General features: G+C 46.0%; 1 protein-coding gene across 2 annotated transcripts in view; it reads right to left on the minus strand.

The window, feature by feature from the left end:
• The window catches only part of MOCOS (molybdenum cofactor sulfurase), a 1,370,999-nt gene that overhangs the window by 61,108 nt on the left and 1,297,246 nt on the right, over positions 1–12,645 (minus strand). For both annotated transcript variants that reach the window (XM_063922731.1, XM_063922730.1), the window contains one exon: positions 12,461–12,599. In XM_063922731.1, the coding sequence (XP_063778801.1) occupies positions 12,461–12,599 (139 nt within the window). The remainder of the gene's footprint in view (positions 1–12,460; positions 12,600–12,645) is intronic.

Here is a 12,645-nt window from a genome sequence, read left to right on the forward strand (position 1 = left end):
TGCTACATAAGGTTTAAATTGTAATAGCATCACACTGCATTGCTGCATAAGGTTTAAAGTGTAATAGCATCACACTGCATTGCTACATAAGGTTTAAATTGTAATAGCATCACACTGCATTGCTGCATAAGGTTTAAAGTAGTGATGTGCACCGGACATTTTTTGGGTTTTGGTTTCGGTTCTGTGGCCGTGTTTTGGATTCGGATGCGTTTTGGCAAAACCTCCCTGAAAATTTTTTGTTGGATTCAGGTGTGTTTTGGATTCGTTTTTTTTTTACAAAAAAAAACTCAAAAACAGCTTAAATCATAGAATTTGGGGGTAATTTTGATCCCATAGTATTATTAACCTCAATAACCATAATTTACACTAATTTTCAGTCTATTCTGAAAACCTCACACCTCACAATATTATTTTTAGTCCTAAAATTTGCACCGAGGTCGCTGGATGGCTAAGCTAAGCGACACAAGTGGCCGACACAAACACCTGGCCCATCTAGGAGTGGCACTGCAGTGTCAGGCAGGATGGCACTTCAAAAAAAATTGGCCCCAAACAGCACATGATGCAAAGAAAAAAAGAGGCGCAATGAGGTAGCTGTGTGACTAAGCTAAGCGACCCAAGTGGCCGACACAAACACCTGGCCCATCTAGGAGTGGCATTGCAGTGTCAGACAGGATGGCAGATTCAAAAATTGTCCCCAAACAGCACATGATGCAAAGAAAAAAGAGGCGCAATGAGGTAGCTGTGTGACTAAGCTAAGCGACACAAGTGGCCGACACAAACACCTGGCCCATCTAGGAGTGGCATTGCAGTGTCAGACAGGATGGCACTTCAAAAAAATAGTCCCCAAACAGCATATGATGCAAAGAAAAATGAAAGAAAAAAGAGGTGCAAGATGGAATTGTCCTTGGGCCCTCCCACCCACCCTTATGTTGTATAAACAGGACTTGCACACTTTAACGAACCCATCATTTCAGCGACAGGGTCTGCCACATGACTGTGACTGAAATGACTGGTTGGTTTGGGCCCCCACCAAAAAAAAGAAGCAATCAATCTCTCCTTGCACAAACTGGCTCTACAGAGGCAATATGTCCACATCATCATCATCCTGCGATTCCTCACCCCTTTCACTGTGTACATCCTCCTCCTCACAGGTCCCTGTGTACTTCCTGGAGGCAATTACTGCTGGTGAATGTCTCCACGGAGGAATTGATTATAATTAATTTTGATGAACATCATCTTCTCCACATTTACTGGAAGTAACCTCGTACGCCGATTGCTGATAAGGTGAGCGGCTTCACTAAACACTCTTTCGGAGTACACACTGGAGGGAGGGCAACTTAGGTAGAATAAAGCCAGTTTGTGCAAGGGCCTCCAAATTGCCTCTTTTTCCTGCCAGTAAACGCACGGACTGTGACGTGCCTACTTGGATGCGGTCACTCATATAATCCTCCCCCATTCTTTCAATGGTGAGAGAATCATATGCAGTGACAGTAGACGACATGTCAGTAATCGTTGGCAGGTCCTTCAGTCCGGACCAGATGTCAGCACTCGCTCCAGACTACCCTGCATCACCGCCAGCGGGTGGGCTCAGAATTCTTAGCCTTTTCCTTGCACCCCCAGTTGCGGGAGAATGTGAAGGAGGAGATGTTGACGGGTCACGTTCCGCTTGACTTGACAATTTTCTCACCAGCAGGTGTTTGAACCTCTGCAGACTTGTGTCTGCCGGAAAGAGAGATACAACGTAGGTTTTCAAATCTAGGATCGAGCACGGTGGCCAAAATGTAGTGCTTTGATTTCAACAGATTGACCACCCGTGAATCCTGGTTAAGCGAATTAAGGGCTCCATCCACAAGTCCCACATGCCTAGCGGAATAGCTCTGTTTTAGCTCCTCCTTCAATGTCTCCAGCTTCTTCTGCAAAAGCCTGATGAGGGGAATGACCTGACTCAGGCTGGCAGTGTCTGAACTGACTTCACGTGTGGCAAGTTCAAAGGGTTGCAGAACCTTGCACAACGTTGAAATCATTCTCCACTGCGCTTGAGTCAGGTGCATTCCCTTTCCTTTGCCTATATCGTGGGCAGATGTATAGGCTTGAATGGCCTTTTGCTGCTCCTCCATCCTCTGAAGCATATAGAGGGTTGAATTCCACCTCGTTACCACCTCTTGCTTCAGATGATGGCAGGGCAGGTTCAGGAATGTTTGGTGGTGCTCCAGTCTTCGGCACGCGGTGGCTGAATGCCGAAAGTGGCCCGCGATTCTTCGAGCCACGACAATATCTCTTGCACGCCCCTGTCGTTTTTTAAATAATTCTGCAACACCAAATTCAATGTATGTGCAAAACATGGGACGTGCTGGAATTTGCCCAGATGTAATGCACGCACAATATTGGTGGCATTGTCCGATGTCACAAATCCCCAGGAGAGTCCAATTGGGGTAAGCCATTCTGCGATGATGTTCCTCAATTTCCGTAAGAGGTTGTCAGCTGTGTGCCTCTTCTGGAAAGGGGCGATACAAAGCGTAGCCTGCCTAGGAACGAGTTGGCGTTTGCGAGATGCTGCTACTGGTGCCACCACTGCTGTTCTTGCTGCGGGAGGCAATACATCTACCCAGTGGGCTGTCACAGTCATATAGTCCTGATTCTGCCCTGCTCCACTTGTCCACATGTCCGTGGTTAAGTGGACATTGGGTACAACTGCATTTTTTAGGACACTGGTGACTTTTTTTCTGAGGTCTGTGTACATTTTTGGTATTGCCTGCCTAGAGAAATGGAACCTAGATGGTATTTGGTACCGGGGACACAGTACCTCAATCAAGTCTCTAGTTGCCTCTGAATTAACGGTGGATACCGGAACCACGTTTCTCACCGCCCAGGCTGCCAAGGCCTGAGTAATCCGCTTTGCAGCAGGATGACTGCTGTGATATTTCATCTTCCTTGCAAAGGACTGTTGGACAGTCAATTGCTTACTGGAAGTAGTACAAGTGGTCTTCCAACTTCCCCTCTGGGATGACGATCGACTCCCAGCAGCAACAACAGCAGCAGTAGGCGTTACACTCAAGGATGCATCGGAGGAATCCCAGTCAGGAGAGTACTCGTCAGACTTGACAGTGACATGGCCTGCAGGACTATTGGCTTTCCTGTGTAAGGAGGAAATTGACACTGAGGGAGTTGGTGGTGTGGTTTGCAGGAGCTTGGTTACAAGAGGAAGGGATTTAGTTATCAGTGGACTCCTTCCGCTGTCACCCAAAGTTTTTGAACTTGTCACTGACTTCTGATGAATGCGGTCCAGGTGACGTATAAGGGAGGATGTTCCTCGGTGGTAAACGTCCATACTCCTACTTATTACAGCTTGACAAAGCCAACACATGGCTTGACACCTGTTGTCCGCATTTGTGTTGAAATAATTTCACACCGAAGAGGTGATTTTTTTTGTATTTTGACCATGCATGTCAATGGCCATATTCGTCCCATGGACAACAGGTATCTCCCCGGGTGCCTGATTTAAACAAACCACCTCACCATCAGAATCCTCCTTGTCAATTTCCTCCCCAGCGCCAGCAACACCCATATCCTCATCCTGGTGTACTTCAACAGTGACATCTTAAATTTGTCTATCAGGAACAGGACTGCGGGTGCTCCTTCCAGCACTTGCAGGGGGCATGCAAATGGTGGAAGGCGCAAGCTCTTCCCGTCCAGTGTTGGGAAGGTCAGGCATCGCAACCGACACAATTGGACTCTCCTTGGGGATTTGTGATTTAGAAGAACGCACAGTTCTTTGCTGTGTATTTGCCAGCTCAAGTCTTTTCATTTTTCTAGCGAGAGGATGAGTGCTTCCAATCTCATGTGAATCTGAACAACTAGCCATGAACATAGGCCAGGGCCTCAGCCGTTCCTTGCCACTCCGTGTCGTAAATGGCATATTGGTAAGTTTACGCTTCTCATCAGACGCTTTTAATTTTGATTTTTGGGTCATTTTACTGAACTTTTGTTTTTTGTATTTTACATGCTCTCTACTATGACATTGGGCATCGGCCTTGGCAGACAACGTTGATGGCATTTCATCGTCTCGGCCATGACTAGTGGCAGCAGCTTCAGCATGAGGTGGAAGTGGATCTTGATCTTTCCCTATTTTACCCTCCACATTTTTGTTCTCCATTTTTTAATGTGTGGAATTATATGCCAGTATCAATAGCAATGGCCTACTACTATATATACTGCGCACTACTGAAATGCACCACAGGTATAGAATGTAGATGGATAGTATACTTGATGACACAGAGGTAGGTACAGCAGTGGCCTTCCGTACCGTACTTCTATATATACTGGTGGTCACTGTGTCAGCAAACTGCAAAACTAAAATGCACCACAGGGATAGAATGTAGATGGATAGTATACTTGACGACACAGAGGTAGGTACAGCAGTGGCCTTCCGTACCGTACTGCTATATATATTGGTGGTCACTGTGTCAGCAAACTGCAAAACTAAAATGCACCACAAGTATAGAATGTAGATGGATAGTATACTTGACGACACAGAGGTAGGTACAGCAGTGGCCTACTGTACCGTAATGCTATATATTATATACTGGTGGTCACTGGTCAGTTAAAACTCTGCACTGTACTCCTCCTATATAATATTATATTGGTGGTCCCCAGTCCCCATAATAAAGCAGCACACTGAGCACAGATATGGAGTGTTTTTCAGGCAGACAACGTGTACTGGTGGTCACTGTCAGCAAAACTTTGCACTGTACTCCTGCTATATAATACAGCTGCTCCCCAGTCCCCACAATTAAGCAGTGTGAGCACAGATATATGCAGCACACTGAGCACAGATAAGGAGCGTTTTTTTTTCAGGCAGTGAACGGATAAAACTGGTGGTCACTGATCAGCAAAAACTCTGCACTGTACTCCTCCTATATTAATATAAAGCTGCTCCCCAGTCCCCACAATGATATAAGCAAGCACAAATATTTGCATCAACTCAACAATGAATAAACGGAGAGGACGCCAGTCACGTCCTCTCCCTAACATTTCCAATGCACGAGTGAAAATGGCGGCGACGCACGGCTGCTTATATAGAATCCGAATCTCGCGAGAATCCGACAGCGGGATGATGGCGTTCGGGCGCGCTCAGGTTAACCGAGCCATACGGGAGAATCCGAGTATGCCTCGGACCCGTGTAAAAAGGGTGAAGTTCGGGGGGGTTCGGTTTCCGAGGAACCGAACCCGCTCATCACTAGTTTAAAGTGTAATAGCATTGCATTGCATTACTTTAAAGGTTTAAAGTGTATCTCTGGGTGTGTATGCGCTGTGAGTACTTTGTACCGTCAGCGCGGCGTGTGTACGCAAATTCCGTACACTGTACGGGACTCTGTACACTAATAGCGTAAAAGGTGCGTAGAGTGTGAATTAAGTTTAGCGGCCACAGCGGCTAGAGGTTTAAAGTGTATTTCAGGTATGTTTAAGGTATAGCTTTTATTCCTGTAAAGATAATCAGCTTTATCAACGGCAATATCACAGGAATTATATGCCAGTATCCCGAGAATTATACGGCAATATCACAGGAATTATACGGCAGGATTACTGTAATTATACGGCTCGATCACTGGAATTATACGGCAGGATCAATGGAATTATACGGCAATATCACTGAAATTATATGCCAGTATCACGGGAATTATATGGCAATATCACACGAATTATACGGCAGGTTTACTGTAATTATACGGCAGGATCACTGGAATTGTACGGCAGGATTACTGTAATTATACGGCAAAATTACTGGAATTATACGGCAGCACCGCTGGACATATACGGCAGTACCGCTGGATATATACGGCAGTACCGCTGGACCTATATGGCAGCACAGGGACACCACCGCTGGACTGATGCAGGACAACACAGCCCCACTGCAATGGACTGGACTTATACAGCAGCACTGGACATATGGCAGCAGAGAACACCACTGTGACTGGTCCCTGGATTGAGTGATACACAGGACACTACCACTGGTCTGATGCAGGACAACACAGCAACACTGTAAGGGACTTATTATACAGCAGCACTGGAAATATGGCAGCAGAGGACACCACCACTGTGACTGGACTGATGCAGCACAATACACCACCACTGAACTGATGCAGCACAACACAGCACCCTATACAGCAGCACTGGACATATGGCAGCAGAGGACACCACTGTGACTGGTCACTTGACTGAATGATGCACAGGACACTACCACTGGCCTGATGCAGGACAACACAGCAACACGGTAAGGGATTTATTATACAGCAGCACTGGACATATGGCAGCTAAGGACACCACCACTGTGACTGGACTGATGCAGCACAATACACCACCACTGAACTGATGCAGCACAACACAGCACCACTGGACTGGACTGATGCAGCACAATACACCACCACTGAACTGATGCAGCACAACACAGCATCCCATACAGCAGCACTGGACATATGGCAGCAGAGGACACAACCACTGTGACTGGACAGATGCAGCACAATACACGGACACTGGGGTAAATTGAGGTCACTTTCGGTCAACCGCTGACCTGAAAGTTCCCACCATTGGTTACAATGGAGCGCATAGGCGCTACATTGTAACACTGCCGTGTGCCGCCTGTCATACAGTACAGGAGCACACAGCCGATCAGGAGGGTGCCACAACGTGGCACTCCCTGATTGGCTGAAGAAACCCACTTAGACATCAGTCAGAGTGGGTTTCTGGCATTCGGGGAAAGGGGGCCCATGTGAAAACATGGGTCCCCTTTCAGTTCGTGATCGGGTATCCGTTTTTTTATTTTTTCAAGTACGTGGATTACAAAAGGATTTACCGAGGAGCCTTCAACCATGGATTATGTGAGTATAATTTTTTCTACAGGTACACCATGGATTCTACTGGAGAAGAGGACCGACCTGCATGGGAACATAAGGTAAGTATGTGTATATGGAGGTGTGGATGGATGTATTAAAGTTATACTTTCAAGGTGTGTGTGTAATGTCTTTATTGGGGTATTTTTTTAGTAGTAGTACTACTACAGGTACCAGCGGGCCAATTTTTCCGCCGCATGCTGGTACTTGTGGTTCTCCAAGTACCAGCTTGCGGGGGAGGCTTGCTGGGCCTTGTAGTACTGCTACTAAAAACAATATCAATCACTTTTCTCAAAGGCTATCAGCCCCCCATCTGCAGCCCATTGGATGGGGGGGACAGCCTCGGGCTTCACCCCTGGCCCTTGGGTGGCTGGGGGGGGACCCCTTGATTGAAGGGGTCCCCACTCCCCCAGGGTACCCCGGCCAGGGGTGACTAGTTGGATATTTGATGCCACGGCCGCAAGGCACTGTATAAAAGTGACCCCCTGCTGTGGCATTATCTGTCCAGCTAGTGGAGCCCGGTGCTGGTTTCAAAAATACGGGGAACCCCTACTCTTTTTGTCCCCCGTATTTTTGGAACCAGGACCAGGCGCAGAGCCCGATGCTGGTTGCTTAAATATGGGGGAACCCCTGTCCATTTTTTTACCATATTTTTGCAACCAGGATCGGCTCAAAGAGCCCGAGGCTGGTTTGCCTTAGGAGGGGGGACCCCACGCAAATTTTTTTCTGATAATTTAGAACATTTCCCCCCCCCCCTTCCCACTGAAAAACGTGCACGGATCTCATGGATCCGTGCATGCCTATACAAACACGGAATAAAAAAGCAGGTCTGTTTTTTTTTAGCACTTTTTCACGATTTGTATTTTATCACGGCAGTGTTTGGCAATTGTCGGCAGTGTTTGTGTTTTGCACTTTTTAGTAAATTCCCGATTTCTAGCAAATTGCAGGCGTATTTGACCGATGGTGTATTGATTCGTGATTTTTTCCTAGGACTTCCAAAATATTACGAATGCCCTCATCACTGCCGTGATTTTTGCTTAGTAAATTACCGAGATGACACTTTGATGAAAAAACGGCATCTCGGTCAAAATCGGGACCTTAGTAAATATACCCCACTGAGAGAATGGAGACACGTCCTCTCTCTACACTCTCCAATGCCGGAGTGAAAATGGCGGTGATGCGAGGGTCCTTATATGGAATCCAAACCCCACGAGAATCTGACAGCGGGATGATGATGTTTTGCCTCGTTACGGTTTCCGAGTCAGGCGGGAAAACCCGAGCCTGAGTTGTATCCGGGCTCGTCACATGAAGTCCGGTAGGGTTCGGTTCTCTGAGAACCAAACCTGCTCATCTCTAGTTTTGATCTATTTCTAATATTTTAATTGAGAACATTCTGTGTGTCCATTAGTCACTCTCAACATAAATTCAACACCCCTGACTGATTTACCTGTGCCACACAGTAGATAATGTTTATTATATACAGGCACAATTTGCAATACAGCAGCATCAGGCTCTGAGAAGCAGTGCAAACTCATTTGTGTCCACACTGTAGTTTACTGACCTAAGGCCTTTAGACATACAAGACACACACACACACACACACACACACACACACATTGCATGCAAATGTGGACCAGTAAAAACTTTCAAAAAATGTACAGTATACATTTTTGTGGTTAGTAAATTTTATAATATGCACCGGCCCTAGTTCCTTCGCTGCTGCAGAATTGCTGCTGCTTCATCATGGAGGCGTGGAAGGAGGAGGCACACAGTGGATACAACCAGGGAGCAGTGCTGACAAGAGGCGGAGGGCCCCCATGTCTTAAGTGCCCCAGTGATCTCCCCCCCGAATCCTTAATCTAGCCCTGGTGGCTAGACTTGTCACTTTAATAATAGTTTATTTAATATTACTTTGTGCTGTTAACAAAATACACAATCTTGGCTCAGGAGACACTGGCTAGTACCAAAGCTGGGTTTACATACAATGTATGAGCCATAGGGTACATCTGAGCTTTATTCACAGGTGTAGCAGTATGTACTGCTGGAAATTTGGTGAGTTTTGATCAGATATGTGTGGAAAATATAGGCAGGACAGGCACTGCTTCACCTGTCATAGACTTTTTACTCCAGAGTTTTGACTATAAAAATTATTACAATAACACAAAGAAGATATTTCTACTATATTCTTTGTATTTTTCAAACAGTTTATATAATCAAAACTCTAGCATGTTGCAGGAGAAAGGAGTTGATTCTCCAAAACATTTCTGCTGAGCCTTCAATTTATTTAAGATGGGTTAAACTTAGTGATAATTGCTTAAAAAAGTTGATGGCTTTTTCGAATAAAGGGCCTAATTCAGGTTGGATCGCAGTGTGCGATCCAATCAGAATCTTTGAAAAAAGATGCTGGCGCATGCGCACCAGCCATCCTGTGCACACGCTTGCAGAAAATGCAATTGCTTCTGCCTGATCGCGGGGCGGGCAACGCTCCGTTTCCAGGGAGGAGGCGGAGCGCTGCGGGGGCAGAGCCGGATGAACAGGGGGAGCGGTGTGAACAGGGGTGTGTTAGTGGTGTGATCACGGCAGCTGTGTGACACCACAAGCAGCCATTGCGATCGGGAAGATGGCGGCCGGAGGCTTCCTCTATTTCTGCTAACAAGCAGAAATTGCGATGCGGGGGGGTTCCGGCCAGCATGTTGGGTGTCCTTGCCCAGCGATGGGCGACCCCTAGCATGTGCTCCACAGGATGACAAATTATGCTAATTACCAGAATTTGCTATCCTTAATGAATTAGGCCCAAAGATGGGTGTGATCTCGTGCATATTTGAAAACCACTGAGGCCATGATGTTGCAGGAGAAAGGAGTTGATTCTCCAAAACATCGCTGCTGAGCCTTCAATTCATTTAAGATGGGTTCACAATATTTCCCATCTGGGCGCTTTCCTTCTATTAAGTAGGTACAACTCCATCTTAGTTGTATTTCTGTTGTGCACCCGGGCAATTATTTGCTGGGTGGTTTCTATTGCACAGGCTTCACAGCCATAGGTCTAGAGTTGTCATAGATAAAATTTGGCTATCTAACATTTCTGCTGAGACTTGCAGTGCCACAGCAGCTGGATAATCACAGTTTGCCTACCGATTGTCTATACAGCATAAAGTATAGTAATTTAGTATATACTGTGTGTGTATATATATATATATATATATATATTTATCTGTACTGTGACTTCACTGTGCACTGTGACTTCAAATACAATTGTCCACAAAGAAGTCCATATACAGTTTAGGAGACAAATGTCCAAGTGTTCACATGTATTCCAGCAGAACTTGATTGAAACCCCAGCCTGGGACTGTTGTTAGATGGAACTTTAGGTCCCCAATTGGTTATACTCGGCCGAGTATTTCCCTGAAAAATATCTTCGCACCAGAGCAGACACCCACAACATGGCACCAAGGCCTTTTATTAGTAGAACAGCTGACGTTTATTCCTGACATTCAGTAAAATAAATTCAGTAAAATAAATGTGCAATGTGGAAAGTTTGATCTTACATCATAAAAATGGTGTTTTACATGAAACCAGTACTACACAGGAACGATATAATGCCACAAACCACCCTAGGGCATAGGTGTGCGCAGGGGGGGTGCCTGGTGCGCACAGGCACCCCCTAATGTCTGGCACCCAGATCTCACATGCCTGATGCAGCGATAGCCGAGCAGGCTGATTACGGTCCCCGCAGCGCTGCACCCTGTCAGGACTGCATTACTGACTGGACACCTGGGTTAATCAAGGGTGCCACTGACACCGGCTTTCAAACTCCCAGCTCCACCTCCATGTACAAAAACTGCGTGATGTGACGTGATGACGTCATGCTGCTCGCACGCCCACCCGCCACATGCCCACCTCTCTCCTTCTATGCTATGACAACACCAGCCACTGATGAGGATCAGCATGCAGCCAGCGTTCCTCTTAGGAAGACAAATTCAATACTGGCAGGCGGTCGGCAGCAACATTGACACGTCACTCGTTTTTCCAGCAGCAGCAGTACTGGTCTGCGACTGTCAGTGAGTGACTGACTTGTAAGTAAGCTGCTGCAGCAAAGAGAGGGGGAGCCAGACCAGGCTGAGGAGGAGCAGTGTAATTGCACTTAGTGCCATCAGAGGTGTTTGTTTGGTGCAAATGTATCTCCTTTATTAGGATTGGTACAAGGGTGGATATTTTATATTGCGTTGACCGTCAATAGATGGTGCTAGACACGCCCAAAAGACGGTGCTAGACACACCCCTCCAACAGTGCACCCCCTAATAAAATGTGCTGCGCACGCCTATGCCCTAGGGTGTGAGCTCAGTGGTGGGGGTTCTTAATCTAGACAATGGGTCCAAGCACCTTTAAACCCTACGTTTCAACCTTTGCACAGGACTTATTCAGGGGTAAAATGGAAGTATACAGTAGGACAAAAGGTGGATAACTGTAGATTCTACCAGACAAAAATTATCCTTAGGCAAACCAATATAGCAAAGGTATAAAGAAAAGGGTAGATAACTGCGAACTCCACCAGCTAGAAAGAACTGTCTTAAGGCAAATCAGTGGAGCCACAATTTTGTGCTTAAAACAGATATCAATGGAATAATTTCTAATAGGAACCACTGGCCAAACACGTCCCTTAAAGGATCAGAGGGCACCTCAGTACCTTCCTGGGAAGGAATATTTTGCTTGCACTCTAACAGTTGTATCAGAGTGCCAAGCAAAGTGACATATGTCAGAGTGCAAGAAAGAAAGAAACATATACGGGTGTATGGTTTACCGGCGGCCAGCACATCGGCGCCGGGATCCCGACTGCCAGCATGCTGACAGCAGGGCGAGTGCAAATGAGCCCCTTGCGGGCTCTCTGCGCTCACCATGCTGCAGGCACAGTGGCGTGCGTATACTCCCTCCAGTGGGGTCGTGGACCCCCAAGAGGGAGAATAGGTGTCAGTATGCTGGTTGTCGGGATTCCGGCGCCAGTATACTGAGCGCTGGGATCCCAACAGCCGGCAAACTGAATACCACCCATATATACAGTGTTTGGTGGACCTCAGTTTTTTTTTAGGATTCTTAGATTTGGGACAAATACACATACTTTCTAACTTACTGATGGATACTTTGATAAATACACTATTGCATCCAACTGTAAACAGACATCCTCAGTCTTAGCAGTCAAAAACCATATCTGGAATGTTGGCAAGGAAAAGATTACATGAAAAACGTGACCTCTTCACCACAGTGTGGGCCCCCTGGTTTTTCAGCGAAAGCCGCTCACACACAATTCATGCAAAATTGATAAAATATGAAGTTATGCTAATGAAGGGGGAAACCAAATAATCCTCAAATGATTAGTATATACTGTACAATCAAACTTGCTGTGTGTGTAGCTTTAGAATTATATGACACAAGAGAATTACATGAAAATTGACAGAAAATTATATCTAGAGGTCTCTTACAACATGATACAGTACTGTACATAACTGTTCTGGAGAGGATTAAGGCATATAAATACCAGGTAACTAAAAAAACTGTGAATAAAATGATAAATAATGTACCTGAAAGTGCAAACATCCAATGAAAAGTTCCGTCCACTCCTCTTCTTGAAAAGGTATTTTGCTATCAATGACCAGGTTGGCTCGAAAGCTTTGGGTCAGCTGATCAATATTCAATCCTTCAGTATGGTCTGTCTCCTCTCTATAACAAGGGTAATATACAACAGTGATACATGTCAAAGGAGGAT

Source organism: Pseudophryne corroboree, chromosome 5, assembly GCF_028390025.1.
Source record: "Pseudophryne corroboree isolate aPseCor3 chromosome 5, aPseCor3.hap2, whole genome shotgun sequence".
Taxonomy (NCBI): Eukaryota; Metazoa; Chordata; class Amphibia; order Anura; family Myobatrachidae; genus Pseudophryne; species Pseudophryne corroboree.